Raw genomic sequence first — 16,568 nt, 5'->3', positions numbered from 1 at the left:
ATAAATCGGAACCTCTGGCACTGCTCTGGGCAACCTTCGAGGCCACCATTGCAAAAGGGGTCCAGACATATGCAAATCAGTCAGGTACTGCCACCAATGGTAGCAGCTCAGCCCAAACCTCTAGGCCAGGTCCCCTCTGCACAGAAACACAACAACCATAGACATGTTTCAGCCTTGTTCATACCAAAACATGTCTGGAGATGCTTGTGGTCTTGTGCATAAGGGATGTGAGCTAGCAGTTTGTGCTCGACTGACCCCTTTTGGGGTCGGACCAATCCTGCTTTGCATATGGTCTTTCCCCTTCTGTATTGCCTTGGCAGGCTGAAGAACAATGGGTTGGAGGGTTGCGCAGAGCAATGCCAGAGGATAGGATTCATTCCAAACTTTCTAGCTCTCACCTTGTTTTTTATAAGTCACCCCGAGTGGGACGGGTATGTCCCAAATGTGGGTCCCGAGTCTGCTGGGCCTAGAGATCCAAGCATCTCTTCACTGATGACGTCCAATGAGGCCGAAACATGTCTGGGGATGCTTGTGGTCTCATGCAGATGGGATGTGACATAGCAGTTCGGGCTGGACTGCCCCTTTTGGGGTGGGACCAAGCCTGATTTGCATATGGTCTTTCCCCTTCTGTAATGGCTTGCAGGCTGAAGAACTATGGTTTTGAATACTTTGATACGCAGTTCATCTAAGGGGTGACTCTAAGCTGCTTGGAGAAGTTATGTTTGCAAAAGGTGGGTAAGGAGCGCTAAGGGATGATAGCCATCTGCCACACTTGCTGCCACCCTAATGCATTATTCAATTGTAGGTTTTCAGGCCCAGAACACATCACCAGCGTAGTGTAAGCTAACTACAACAGATGAATAATTATGTCATATAAAACTACAATGATAAAGAAAAAAAACTATTTAGTAATCCCCGGGAAAGGTTTTGGTATTGCCTTTCTAACAATAACTATGGCCCTGTAGGTAATAATATAGGTTCAGTTTTAAAATATGTTTTAGTTTTCTTTCACTTTTTTGTTTATTGGCATTAATAACAAAAGTAACAGATGCATCTCTTCCATGTACATGACAGGTTGTTTTTAATGGACATAAATAGACAGTGTAAAAATCACCCACATTTTTGTGGATAGAGTACAGAACAGAGTAGTGGTTCAAAATGAACAATACATAAGGAAATAGGGAGATAAAAGGGGGGTGTTAAGAAATTAAAATATAACAGGACATTATTGTTGAGTTACATCAAGCCATCGGAACATATGCATGTCACTAAAAATCTCCATTCAGAAAGGTTTTTATCAACACTTAAAAGGTTGAATGACTGTTAAAAATGTCTGTTTTTCTTTGGCACAGTTCTAATACAGACAATTAACATTAAGCACGTGGCAAGATTCATAAATAGGAAAAAAAAATCCAATATAGCAGGTTTTTAAACTTTTCTAATTATCTAATATTATCCATGCATATTTTGTCACTCGGCCGAATTTGAAGACAAACAGAAAGTAACATTATGTAATAACGAGTCAGGATTTAAAAGGGCAAATGCTATGAAGTGTTCCAACATGTGCAGTTTTCACCAGCAACTATAGCCGAGGACCATCAATCGGAATGCTACTCCAGTGTGAGTCCTGCAGTCTACCTGAATTGCTGGATTTGTTCCAACTGCAACGGATAATGAAGATATTGTTTTGTACAACTTCTGCCCTTTCACTAATTTATTAAAGGCCTACGAAACGTAAATGACAGCAGCATAGTACACAGTCCATAGTATACTGTGGCTTACTCCGCTCACGGGACTCATTAAATATATCCATCTCTATCCAAGTTTAACAAACAAGACCAATGCGACCAAGGAGGCCCCCAGCTGCAATAAAAACATAGAAATAGTTAATTTTTCAGTGTGCGTCATTCTACCATAATCTTACTTTAATATCAAAACCACAAACGTGACATCCAGATACTAGTGTTCATATCGGGTACTACTTTTTAAATTATTATGTGAGAACAATTATAGCCAAGGCACCTCTATCAAGCACTCCATGCAAATAAACCATTGTATGTGCTCACAAACAAAGCTGTGAGCCCAGGAAGGTTTATTCATGATGAAGAACCATGGTATACATGGCTGCCGCTATATTAGAGTCCAGCAACTTCGCCACTGTTCCTTTGAGAATATAATGCCTCGCATTCTAGGTGGTGGTAGGTCTAACCCGACAGAACAAAAGAGGTGATGGCCGGAAGGCCTATAATTAACCATAACCTCTGGCATAGCTCTGGGCAACCCTCCAGACCATCGTTCTTCACCTGCCAAGCCATTACAGGAAGGGGATAGACCATTCGCAAATCAGGCTTGGTCCTAAAAGGGGCAGTTCAGCCCAAACTGCTTAGACACATCCCTTCTGAACAGGCCACATTCTACTGATGGCATCGCTTGGTATTACCTGTCTTTTTCCACACATACGCCTTCCCTGCAACGATTTACTTGTTTGATATGATAAGTCATTTATAACACGCCAGTAGCATACTTCATAGCCCCCCACATCTTGGCTAGGGCCTTCTACATTCATCCAATGTCTCATTTACCTGTTTGTTCCTTTATGGTTCCACCACTGGCACCATCTATTCACAGTGGTAGCGAGCCTGCCTTAATATCTGTGGAGTACCCTTATCCTCATTGTCAGAATGTTGTAGTGGGAGGAAACGATGAAGCTGGAGCCTCAGGGAAGGTTTCATGTAGATGTATTCTTCTTGGGTTCAGCTGAAGTTACAGGATACATAGAGAATACCAAGTGGACACACCTTCACATTCATCTCCCAGGCACCTCGGAGACTCTCTCTCAACACCCACTCAGGCAACACTCTTAACATTCCAATTTGTTCGATGCAGTTTTGTCATACATTCCTGAGGCACACATTAACAGGATAGAACAGATTATCAGCGCTACTAAGAGTCCCGCCCACACCATTGCTCACCCCCACACCTTACTTTCTTCCTTGGTCTAGAATCATCAGTTGGGCATGATTCTAGTGGCCCACACCTCAGCGGGTGAGTGTCTGCATTTCCTACCACAGGCTTGGGCTTTTGTGGGCATCAGGCTTAGTGGAGATGGACATGCAGTTGACTATGTCTAAAACAGTATGTTTGCACATGCTATGACTGACACTACCCCACTCTTTTCATGCCATCTCTGAGGTTTCTTTAGGGCCTTCTAGCCATGTCCTTGGGCCTTCTAGCCATGTCCTTGGGCCTCCCTGCCTAGGAGATGTGATCAATGCAGAAGTAAAATTACGTATTTTGTTCACTATCTCAGCATTCATGCGGGATTCCCCAGATAATAGTAACAAACTACACATACAGCGGAATTGAACTACCCATGCCCGCATGATTTCTCCAGTACTTTCCGATAATGCTTGCAAATGCCAAACTCTTCCCTGTCCTCATAGACGCTCACCAAGTGCAACCCTGCTCTTTCCATGGTCCCTCCACTCCCATCAATTGCTTTTTTACTCCCTGACCCTCTCCTGGCTATTACCCCATATCACTGTTTGGTTCGTGTGATGCATTTTTGTTCTCCGAGGTGGTCTTTATTGAAATGCAAGTGTTGAATTTCAGGGATTTTGTTGCATTAAATCTGATCACCTTAACTCTCTCTAAAACAAATGTTTTTAGTGAATTTCAAGGGTTTTGCTATACCTTAATTTCCTCAGGGCCCACTAGCTACGGCCATTCAACCTGGCCACTGTACACGTTCTACTAACAGTTTTCTTTTGGACCCAATAGCCATGGCCTTCAGCCAATGCCTGTGGCCATAGCTGAACATGTTGCATAGTTCCTAGAGATTTCATTGGCCTCTGTGCACGTTGCACCAATATCTTCCTTTTGGGCCCACTGGCCGTGTCAAACTATTACTTTGTTACCAAACACCCATTTCCCGCTGCTCAGTAGATATAGGCACTGCAAATGTTAAACCTTTTTTTCCTAAATCCTTATTCCTTCAATAATTTCACAGTAAACATTTCCAGTAAGCGAAATTCCTGAGGTAGTGTAGTGGTTCCCGCAATAATGGAAACAATTGCTCAGAATTATTCCACATCCTCATAGGCACTCAACATGGGTACCCTGCTTTTTTCCAGGTCTCCTCATGCCACTCAATTGCTTTTTCCCTCCATAACCCCTTCCCGTTATCCCCTATCACTCTGAAATCTCTGTAATCTCATGTTTTAAGGAACAGGAAGGCACGCCCATGTCTGTTGAATATTTTAAAAACTACTGGATGGATTGACCCAATGCCAGTCAATGCTTTGTGCGCAAATCATTTCTTATTTGGTCCAAATCTGCCATTCGGTTTTCGCTATGGGAAAATTAATGCGAGTAGGCTGAAAACTGCGTTTGTATGTTTTCTTAATAACTTTTTTCATTTTTTTAACGAATTGTTCCAAACATTTCCAGTTGGGGTGTGGGTGGCCTTCACAAATCTTTGTGTTATGTAATCTAAATCCCTACAGAAAGTCAAACGTTATTAGCAACTCTCTGCTGCAAAGCACCAAGACCGGCACCCTGTTCACTGTCGAATATGTGAAAAACTACTGGATGGATTTACCCTAAACCAGTCCAAACCAGTGGATTTCATGTTGCGGCTGTTTAGAAACTACACTTCACTTTTCCTCTAAGGAAAAAAATCAATGGGCTAAAAACTGAGAAACTGTGGTATTTTGTTTTCTTAATAACTCCCATTTTATAATGTTTTATTTGCACCTTTCCTTTGGGGGTTGGGGGAGTTTGTGACAAACTTCTTGTTTTCAGAATTTCATCCAAATCCATTCAGCATTTCAAAAGTTATTAGCAACCGAATTTTGGGGATAAATTGATGCTTTTTCATTTTTTTAAATGCCTCTCAGGCTCCCTGTTTCAAAGCACCATGGGAAATAGAGCTATATTTTGGGATAAGGGGGTACCCCCTTCTTCATCAACAATTTTAAAAACTACTGGAAGCAATAAGCCAAGACATGGCTCAGAAATCGAGTGAACGTTTCGTGCCCAAGTTGTTTTGTACCTGGTCCAATTACGTCCAGCGGTTTTGGCTGTGCGCTTGGGCCAACATTGGACGTTTTCTCTATGGGAAGATTAATGGGGACTAAGCCGAACATGCGTTTCTGTTCATGCTTAATACCTTTTTTAATTTTTAATGAAAATTTTCAAAAATATTCAGTCGTGGCGGGAGGCGGGGACGGAGGGTGGGGGGGGGTCACGCAAGTACAATATGGTTTGCAAAATTTCAGCCAAATCCGTCATATGAGTCAAAAGCTATTAGCAATTCACTTTCCGGGGTTCCTATGGAACCCAATACTTAACTATAGTGCGGCAACTACTGCACTTATATGGGATACATTACTCACCGTAATCGTATTTCTGATGCTTGCATCTGCTTACATTCAGATGCTATGCATAGGCCGACATCTAGTGGTAGCTGCATGTTGTTGTTTTCGAAACTCGAAAAGGGACGTCGACAGGGCGTGCAAGTAATAATATCCCTAGTGTGACGTCCACTCTACCCGTGGTCCTTTAAGCGTCGAGGCCCCTCAGATTGTTTTGTTTCTGACAAAAGGTTGCATGAAGTGTAGCGTGAGTACAGGTGCAGTAAAGCAGATATGTATCAGATAAAGCCCAGAAAAAACATCCATGCACCTTCTACTCCAATGGGAGGAAGGGTGGGCGCATGTGAATCTAAGCAGATACAAGCATCATAAATACGATTACGGTGAGTAATATATCCCTTCTGAGGCTTGTGGAATCTGCTTAGATCACATGCTATGAATAGATTAGCGAGTAGTGTTTGGAGAAGGTGGTGGGTTGTGAGAAGGTACAGCTGCAAATAGATGTTTTAGAACTGCTTGTCCCACCTGGGAATTTGCTTTAGAGTGTGTGTCAATGCAGTAGTGCTGAGTGAAAGTGTGTACTGAGCTATATATAGCTGCTTTGCAAATTGCGTCCAGCGGGACGTCTGCGATAAAAGCCAGAGTAGCTCCTGTACCCCTTGTGGAGTGTGCTCTTGGCATGAAAGTGTTTTGCTAGATAAAGAATAGCAGAGCTGTATGCATCTGACTATCTATCTAGAGATTGCATTTTTGGAAATGCGGTCTCCTTCTCTGCCTGGTGCTATGGAGACAAAGGGCGTCATTACGACTTCGGGTCCGGTTCTGGGTTTCCAGAATGGGTAATTACCGAACCATTCCGAGTTCGGAGGGCCCAGTAATTCCTCTCTTCAGGAACCCGGGCCCGGACCTTCCCCATTCCCATTTCAGCCCCCATAGGGCTGAATGGGAATGGGAGAGGGAGCAAACAACGGGCCGATTACGAGCGGCCCGTTGTTTGCTCCCTCTTCCCCTCGCGGGACCCGCTCTGCACGTCTGGTAAAACCAGACGTGCAGAGCGGGTCCCGCAAGGGGACCTCATAATCAGGCAGTACGGGGTTGACGGCGCCGGCACCTTTACCAGCTCCGTTAACCCCTTACCGCCTGACTTATAATGAGGCCCAAACAGTTGGTCTTTTTTTCTGAGCGGTCTGGTCTTGTTTACATAGTAAACAACCCTCCTCCTTACACCTAGAGTATGTCGTTTTTTCTCAGCTGAGCTTTTTAGGTTATGAAAGAAGGTAGGTAGCTCGATGGATTGGTTTACATGGAATTTTGAAATGAATTTAGGTGAAAACCTAGGGTGCGTTCTTAATACCAATTTGTCTTTGTGCATAACACAGAAAGGGTATTGCACTGACAATGCTTGACGTTCACTGACTCTGCTTAGGGAGGTGATAGCCACCAAGAAAGCTGTTTTGTACATGAGGTGTTTAAGGCTTGACTTATGCATAGGCTCAAAGGGGGGGGGTCCCATGAGTTTTGCAAGTACTACATTGAGGTCCCAGCCTGGCGGTGGGTTTGATATAGGAGGGTGGAGTCTTTTTACTCCCTCCATGAATGCCTTAATGATAGGAACCTTCCACCATGATACTTTACTGTGAGAGGTGGTGTATGCGGATAGAGCCGCCAGGTGAACCTTTATAGAGTTAAAGACTAACCCTGAGTCTAATAAATGGAGCATGTAATGAAGAATGTGAGTTAATGTACATTCTATCGGGTACATTTGTTTTGACTGGCTCAAAATTACAAATCTTCTCCACTTGTCAAAATAACAGTGTTAGGTTTCCGTGCCTCCTTGAAGATATCCATAAACCTTGAGGTACATTAAGATGTCCAAACTCTATGACCTCAGAAGCCATGCTGCCAAGTTCAGTGAGTGAGGTTGGGGGTGTCCCACTGTGCTGGGAAAACAAGTTGGACGGGCACGGGAGCTTGATCGTATCGCACATCGCCAGTTTGCGGAGATGGGGATACCAAGGTTGTCTCGCACACATGGGAGCAACTAGGATTAAAGTCATCTGTTCCCTGTGAATCTTGTTCACCACTCTGCTCATTAGTGGAGGTGGGGGAAAAGCGTTGGCCAATTTCCCTGACCAACTCATCCATGGGCGTTCCCCTTGGAGTCTGGTTGGGGAAACCTTGACACAAAGTCTGAGTATTGCTTGTTTTCTCTTGTAGCGAACAAGTCTAGTGTTTGGTTGCCCCACTGTGAGAAAATGTGTCCTACTACATTTCTGTTGAGTTTCCACACGTGGTCTTCTGGTGCAGGATCTCACCTTAGCGAGTCCGCTAGGGTGTTCAGTTTCCCTGGAACATGTTGGGAAGTCAGGAGCATCAACCGTATGAGTGCCTATTTCCATATTTCCTGTGCTAGCCTGGACACATTTCGAGAATGTGTGGCCCCCTGCTTGTTGATATAGAACATTGCAGTGGTTCTGTCTGTGATAATTTGTACTGACTAATTTGTCAGGTGTGCTTCAAAGGCATGGAGTACTTTGAATATTGCTAGAAGTTCCAGCAAGTTGATGTGGTTCTGCGCTGTGATTTGAGTCCACAGACCATGTGCTGTGAGATGAAGGTGTTGGGCCCCCCAACCGGAGAGTGATGCGTCTGTTGTGACTACCGCTTGCACCACAGGGCCATGGAAGGGTTTTCCTTTCAACAGATTCTCTTTTGTCCACCAGCATAGAGCTTGTACTAGTGTTTGCGAAACTGCCACTAGATTGTCCCAATGACCGCTTGCCCGAGACCACTGTTTCGCCAACCACTCCTGCATCGGGCGCATGCGCAATCGTGCGTGTGGGACCAGGTAAATGCAAGATTCCATCATGCCAAGCAAATGCATGTCTTTGCGTACATTTATTTGTCTGGTGACCGGCTTGATACTGAGGGATTTGCAGCAGTATGGTTTATGTTCTTTCCTTTGATGGAAAGACTAGAACTTCCTCTGTTTTATGACAGCTCCTAAGAACTGTTTGGTCTTGTTTGGTACAAGGCTTGACTTTTTCTCATTGATCGAGAAACCCAATTGGAAAAGAAGGTTGATCGTTCGTTGGGTATTTTGCTTGCAAATTTGGGGTATCGTCCTCATGATCAACCAGTCTTCCAGGTAAGGGTACACTGGGATTGCCTCTGTGCGCAGGTGCGCTGCCACCACCACCAGTACCTTGGTGAATAGCCTTGGAGCAGATGCTATGCCAAAGGGTAGCACCCAGTGGTCAAAGTGAGCGGGAGCGGTGCTCCTCTATTTTTTTAAATCAAGTTTTACAACTCCTATACTTTTATACCGGAGCGGTTTTGTTTTAAAATAACAGTGTAGGAAGAAGTTGAAAGTTGCATTTTCAGTGCTCCCTTAAACATCAGGCACATGTGTTTGGGGGCTTGTATTGTGTGTGGGAGGGAGCAGGGCAATGGGGTTTGTGAGGAGCGGGACAGGGTAGTAGGGAACAAAGTTCCACTACTTCTTTTCTTAAACTTCGACCACTGGTAGCACCTTGAATTGGTAGTGCTGGTTTGCTATCTTGAAACGCAAGAAGCTTCTGTGCGCTGGGAACATTGAAATATGAAAATAGGCATCTTTCATATCTTTTTTTTTTATTGAATTTAGCTGAGAAAACTCAACTTTTTCAAAAATAAAACAATTTCATTTATACATTGCTAAAATACTGTTAATGAATATTTAAACAATAATTTAGGGACACCGAGACAAAAGAGTGTACAAATAAAATTGAACTTAAAATAAAGCATGAAAAGTTGTGACAATTCAAAGGAAAGGAAAAAATGCTATCAAGGTTAATCATAAAATCTTACATGCATATTGAGACAATCAGATGAACGTACAGTAAATCATAATTGATAGCCATTTCATACATTCTAAAGTTAATAGATGAAAACATCTGAACATTCACGGTGCTCCTACTCAAGCTGTCCTACCGCAGGATTATGCATGGTTCAAACAAACAAAAAGCCCTGACACAATGCAAACACAAACAAGGCAAATATAACATCAATAGTATCCTATAAAACAGCTGGCACAGGAGAAACACCTAAATTTAAGGCAGTCAGAAAATTATGAGTGGCAATGCGAATGTTTATGGATTTAGTTGATAAAATAACTGCCCATTGATTTTCTGGGACCATTAAACTAAAGTATGGCATATGTTTCCAAAAATGTTTCTTTCTCAGGTCAATTAATGCTGGACATTCAACTATAATGTGTTTAAGAGTTTCTCTAATGGAAGTAGTCACACAGAATCTGCAATAATTCTCTTTTGCATCAATCAAACTTCTTGCCAATATGTCTCGTGTGGGAACTAGATTGAATCGCAAGCATAGTATTGATGTTCTCAACTGTGGAGACGGCGCTCAACATAAATAGGGAGTCAGTTCTTTAAGCTTTTTCTGTTCACACGCAATGGCTTGAAAGTCTTTGGACGAGAGACAATTGGTTCGAGTATCAATCCAATTCAGGCTGAGTATTTTGACTTTTGCTTTGTTCGGGTTCCAAATAAGAGTGTCCACACTTACATCCGCCCTCGCCAAAGTCTTAAGAATGCAAGATGACCAAGATTTAACAAATGCATGAGAGGACGACAGCATATAAATTGATAGAGTTGCTAATATTTTATCAGTGCGCGTGTAGTTCAGACATTTACAGAACAAGGCACACAGCCTCCAATTATATTCAGCAGCCAACGATGTTAGACCCAACTCGTGACGCAGCCATGGACCAGGTACACATTGTGGAAGATGGAGAACTCCCCTCCAGAATTTCGCTTCTAATTTGTTCAGAAATGCTGGTAGAATTATGTCTTTAGTTTCTAAACCATAAAGAATGGTTGGTAAGACTTTCTGGCGCCAGTACATGATAGCTGGCCTGATCGTAAATTTACCAAATTTGTATATGATTATCCTCGTCTGCGTGACAACTGACATTATCTTATGATCTAACGTCTTTAGGTGTGACTCAACTTGAGGCATGCCATCAAATAGAATCCCTGCTTCAACCCCCTTGACGTAGAGATGGCTGATGACAAAAGGCCCAATATGGACAATCGGACCATTATTGAGGTTGCTGAGTGTAAAGCGTAAATTATGTCACGCAGGGTCCCAGGGCAGTTCGCAGACAGTCGTTTTTCCATCAATTTGACTCGTGAGACTGAGTCAAATGCTGAGTGTAAATCAACAAAAGCAAAATAGATAGGCTGTTTGCTCAATTGAGCCTGGGATTTTAAGGCATTAAGAGTTAAAAGATTAACTACAGCTCCTAATCCCTCAATAAAACCTTTTTGGCTGGGGTCACGTTGATTGCACGCCTGAGTCCACCGGGAGAAGTCTCTCAAGACCAGTCGAGCAAAGATCTTTCCCCGGGCATCAAGCAATGCAATTGGTCGATAACTTGACAGGGCCCACCCCCTATAACCCTTCTTAAAGATAGGAACAAGCAAGGGTGACTTCCACGAGGGAGGAATAGTTTTTGAGCTTATAATGTGTTGGAATACATTATTAAGTATACTGGGCCATTTTTAGGGAATTTTGCTAAAACATAAAGTTGCTTAGGCCATCGGGGCCTGAGGCACATGACGAGGATGATTTCTTTATGAGCTCTTCTATTAATTCTGTTGAACACTCTAATATCCAATCGTTCATGGCCGAGTTTGTATAGGTGTAACTGTCGTAATTCACATCAGCATATAGCTGCGAGAAGTGTTCAAGCCATTGAGTTTCTGTCACACCACTCAGTTGGAGGCTCACTTGTGTTTCATTAGAAGCTTTGTTGAGTAAAGCCCACAATTGAGCAGAGTTTTTATTATTTACTGAATACATGAAGGCTTCGCTGTCCAGTTGGAAAAGTTTTGCTTTTCTCGCTCGGGTCCAATTTCGATATTGACCCTGATCCTCCTTCAGGCTTGATCTCATTTTCTAGGAGACAGTCTTAGAGTTAATCTCAGTTCTTTCCTATAAGCACTTTTGGTTTGTTGTACAATAGGATCACATCGGTGCTTATGAGTGGGGATGCATGGATCTTTTTCCCAAATACAAGTTACCAAAGGAGGGCAGAATGTCAACATAGAAATCAAATTCCAAATTGCCCAAATTTCGAGTGGCTGAATTCAAAGCATCAAGAGATTTGTTTGGCCATTTAAAGCGAGTTTTCGCATCATTAACACATAAAGTCTGACTGGCCCACTGTAATTTGGTCAAGATCTGATCAGGGTCTCCCTGCCAATGAAATGTTAACATATGATGGTCACTAACTTTGCTTTATGATCTCAAATTTAACAGCCCTATGAAAGAGAGTGTCTGACACAAATTTATAATCAATAATTGAGTTGGAGACTCCTCTTTCCCACATAGAATTAGGAGGGATGTAACCCGTAAGAAAACCATTGGCCATGTATAAATTATGGTCCGTAACAAATTTAATCCACCTTTCTCTAGCGAGCACTTCAGATACTTTCTTCGGGCGGAAGCAATCGAGATTTAGATCTCCTACTACCATTGTTGCGGTGATAGACTGATCAAGAGACACAAGTTCCAGAGCACTGGATAGATCCTTATAAAAAAGTATCATCCGATGGTCCCAATGGATTTCGATATAAATTAATCAATGCTATAGTTTGCGAGGCGTACGTTATTTTGACCAATTAGGTGAAATTATTTTGGGAAGCCCATTTACTGACAGTTAGCACTTTACTTGTTTTTACTGCCACGACCATGCCAGACCTTGGTCTCACTCTTGAAGCCATCAAAGCTGGTAACAGAATGACATCATGATTGTCCCACATAGGGGATTTCAGGAGCCAGGTCTCCTGAAGAGACACTATATCATATTGGTTGATGTCCTGTGTTGAACCCCATTGTGAATGGGTATGACCTCTGGTGTTCCAGTTGGCTAGAGAGTATTCAATTTGAGTGCTTTTGATTAATGGTTATGCTTGGGAAGAGTTCAATTTCTCTTGTTGTGGAATAACAACTGGACCACAGTAAGAACATGTGCATACAGGTAGGCAACGTGAATTCAAATTTGGGGACTGGTGGTGTTCAGAATGTTTTGTTTCTTCTACAACGACGCTCAGGATCCTGAGCTACCAAAAAGCCCATCTTAAACAGTTCCATTTTCTCTTTCCAAATTGAATTTAGTACTAACCTGGACCTTATCGACAAATGCACAATGGATAGGTTCTGGTCGCAGACAAATTCAATCTGATCAATGTCACTCAAAGCAATGTCCTGAAGATTATTCACATCCCCAAAAATCTTTAATATGCTCGATCGCACAAGTCATATTTTTCAAACGGCGCGTCCCTACATTTCACAATAAGTGAATGACAATTTGCAAAGGTGTTCCTTGTCGCATGTTTACCTGTTCGCACATCCTCAGTCCTAGTAGCAAGCTTAGCATGCTGAATAGGTAACCTCATTTCAAGTTTCGGGCAAGATGGATTCAGTTGTCGTTGGACCTCAGTACTTGATTTGGGGTTTTCCACCATTACTTTTGTTTTTGTACTAACCTGTAAGGTTTTATTGGTATTATCAGTCATAATTAAGGAGGGAGGTTTGGGCAACAGAACTTGGGCCACAGGTTCAGTCAAATAAGCATCGACTGCGGCTATTATAGAAAACATGGGATCTTGCAAAGCATGCTCATCGGTAAGGTCACTCAGATTATTGCGATTAAGCTCTACTTGCAGGGGTCTGGATGATCGCGGGCCAACCATTGAGACTCGATCACCACACACTGAGGTGGGTACCTCAACCACTGCCCTCTCAATCAGATCCACAATCTCAGTGAGAGGGGCATGGTTTACTGGAGAACGGACTGGAATATAGAGCTTTGATTATATAAACAAATCGGATACTAGTATGTGGTTGAATTGCAGCAAATAGGAGCGGCAGAACACAGGCCCCCAAGTAGTAGTAGAAGTAGCAGGATAGCCATTAGGACTACCTCATCCTGCTGAGCTTCGAGTACAGGCTATTGCCAGAAAGTGCTAGATGCGGGGGTGCCTGAGATCCAGGGATGGAGCTGGGCAACTGTTGGGGGGGGGTAAAGTTGGGGAAGGGAAGGGTGGCGGGAGGGAGAGGGGGAGGGGCATTTGGGGTGTTTGTAGTTAAGGGTAGTTTAAACTGGGGAACAAGCCTATATAGACCGATATGGAAAGGGGATCTGGACTGCACCGATACGGGGGGAATGGGGATTCTAACGGGCCATGGGGGACCTTAAAATAATTACATGGAATGTCAGGGGGCTCAATAGTTATCTAAAGAGGAATAAGGTTATGTTGTACCTGCGCAGACAGAAGATAGATACTGTACTGCTGCAGGAGACTCACCTGACACAGGAAAAGTTGGGGACAGTTGTGAAGAAATGGAAAGGGCTTGTGGCGGGCTCGACATATTCTGCCTATGCTAGAGGAGTGCTCATCTGGGTGGCGCCGCATGTCCCATTTCACTTGTTGCAGGAAACTGCGGAAGGGGATGGGAGGATGGTTATATTGAGGGGATTGGTGGAGAATAGGTAGATAAGCATTGTAAATACATACGGCCCCAATCAGAATATGGCAGCATATTTTAGAACTCTGAGTTCTAATCTTAGCATGTGTGTGGGCAGTGCGGTGATCTGGGGTGGGGACTTTAACTGTGTACTAAACCCTAGGGTGGTCAGATCGGAAGATTGATAGACCCGCCCCAGCGGCTAAAGCGCTGCAGACACTGCTAGACGACTTTGGTCTGACGGATGTGTGGAGAACGAGATACCCGCAAGAAAGGCAATACTCGCACTATTCTGCCCCACAGCTGTTGCATACGAGGCTGGACTATGTCTTTGCTACGTCGGAGGTAATGACAGAGATTGCGCAGGCAGAATATAAGGCAAGGGTCCTTTCGAAGCACTCACCCCTGGTTATTGGCTGGCAATATTGCCCCCCGAGAGCAAGGATCCCGACATGGCGTCTCCGGGTAGAGGCGCTTAAAGATCCCTTTTTTAGAGAACATATAAGAGAGGAGATTATAAACTACTTTGAGGTGAATACGGGTAGCGTGGACTCGGCAAGCACGCTATGGGAAGCTTTCAAGGTGCTGATGCTGGGCGCAGCCATAGCAAAATCTAAAGGCCTACAAGGCGGGATCCTGGCCGATCTACAAGAAACTGAAAGGGAATTGGAAAAGACACTGAGGGGGAGGGATGACACTGAAAGAGACATGGAGCTGATACTTAAACTGCAGCAGACATTTGCGGAGCAGTGGGACAGACTGTGCAACCTTAACTATAAAAAACATATAGAGAGACAGCATACAATAATTGCTGAAGAAAGAGAGGAGCTAGATGCACCGATTACTTTAGAGGAGTTAGAAGAAGTGGTGAGGCAGCTACCTACTAGTAAGACCCCGGGAGCGGACGGGTTTCCAAGTGAATTTTATAAAGTGTACAAGGAAGAAGTGCTCCCCCCAATGTTGGATATGTTAAATGAAGCGTTTAAGGTGGGACGTGCCAGAGTCACTTAGAGAAGCGATCATAATACTGCTCCCCAAACCCAACAAGCCTGGGCATAGCTGTGGCTCCTATAGACCATTGTCAATGCTGAACCCGGACAGCAATATATTGACGGCTGTCTTGGCAAGCAGACTGCGAAGAATTATCGGCAAACTAATACACCCCGACCAGACGGGCTATGTCCCGAATAGGAACATAACTCATAATCATAGACGACTCCATCGGGTTGTGGAATGGGGGAGCAGGAAAGAGGGCGAAATGGCAATTGTGTCCTTGGACGCGGTGAAGGCCTTCCATTCTGTCAAGTGGCCATGGCTGCTGGCGGCCTTGGCGGGCTATGGTATGGGGTACATAAGATGGGCTACATAAGATGGGCAAAGATGCGTTATAGTGAACTGCTGGCCAGAGTCAGAACAGGATCAGTGATATCTGAAAGGTGGCAACTAGGCAGTGGCACCAGACAGGGGTGCCCATGGTCCCCTACATTGTACATATTAGCTTTAGAGCCTTTGGCGATATACTTCAGACAACAGTACGATACTATAGGCATCGAGGTGGGAGGGGAGCAACACTTTATCTCCTTGTATGCGGATGATTTGCTGCTGTACCCGAGGCACCCGGAGGAAAATCTCCAGTACATCCTGGAGGTGATGGAGAGGTATGCGGGGCTGTCTGGCATAGCAGTGAATCCTCAAAAATCTAGTATTTTCCCACTAGGTAGTTATAAGGGAATCCCTGTTAGACGGTTGCTGGTGCTGCAAACACCTTGGGCTGTTGATACTTTTCGGTACCTTGGGATAGATGTGTACCACACGGTGGAAGAAGAGCACAGGCACAATACCGAGGTAGCCATAGAGAAAATTGAGACGTGCATGAAATTCTGGGTGAAGTTGCCTCTAGCAATGATGGGACGAAGGGCAATGCTTAAGATGGTGGTCTTACCCAGGCTCTTGCATTATTTTGGGAATATTCCATACCTGATACCCAAGAGGTTTTTCACCAAACTGAACAGCATGTGCAGGGAGTTCCTGTGGCATGGAACCCGGAATAGGGTGGCACTATGGAAGCTGCAGAACTTTTATGAAAAAGGGGGAATAAATCTGGATAATTGAGAGATCTATTACATAGCGAGCCAACTGCAATATATCGCCAAATGGCTCTCAGATGAGGTGACCCCTGAATCCAGGTTGTTTGGACAAGATTGTGCCCCATTCTATTTGAGGGAAATGATCTGGCTGCCCAAGATAGAAGTGAAAGAGCGCCCTAAAATGATGATGCTTGGGTGGAAGATGTGGCGCCGGGCATGCCAGATGATGGAAAACCCATTCCCATGCTCCCCGCAGATACCCCTGGCTGCATTGGCAGGGGGGGTGAGCAGCTACGGATGATAATTAGGAACCACTGGGAATCGGTGGGGTTGGTAACGATGGGAGATGTCTGGCGGGAAGGGACTATCAAAAATGTTGAAGTGCTGGGAGAGAAAACGGGGTTACACGTGGGCCAGTATATCACATATCACAGAATGTTGCAGAGAATTAGGAAATAATGGCCCGGAACAGTACTGGAAGAAGAACCAGATGCTACTATATGATACAACACGATATATGATATAGCGGAGGGAGGGCATGAGATCTCTAGATTGTATGAGATGATGATGT

At 44.0% G+C, this 16,568-nt stretch overlaps 1 protein-coding gene across 2 annotated transcripts in view; it reads right to left on the bottom strand.

Annotated features, from left to right (window-relative positions):
* Nucleotides 1-1,013: 1,013 nt before the first annotated feature.
* Nucleotides 1,014-16,568, bottom strand: part of LOC138447793 (tetraspanin-1-like) — an 861,729-nt gene continuing 846,174 nt past the window's right edge. The window contains exon 8 of one of the 2 annotated variants that reach the window (XM_069604145.1): nt 1,014-1,863. In XM_069604145.1, the coding sequence (XP_069460246.1) occupies nt 1,816-1,863 (48 nt within the window). In that variant the 3' untranslated portion in view covers nt 1,014-1,815. The remainder of the gene's footprint in view (nt 1,864-16,568) is intronic. The other variant, XM_069604146.1, reaches the window with a different exon arrangement.

Source organism: Ambystoma mexicanum, chromosome 3q, assembly GCF_040938575.1.
Source record: "Ambystoma mexicanum isolate Mex_15411 chromosome 3q, UKY_AmexF1_1, whole genome shotgun sequence".
Classification (NCBI taxonomy): Eukaryota; Metazoa; Chordata; class Amphibia; order Caudata; family Ambystomatidae; genus Ambystoma; species Ambystoma mexicanum.
This window is presented reverse-complemented; position numbering and strand designations above follow the sequence as displayed.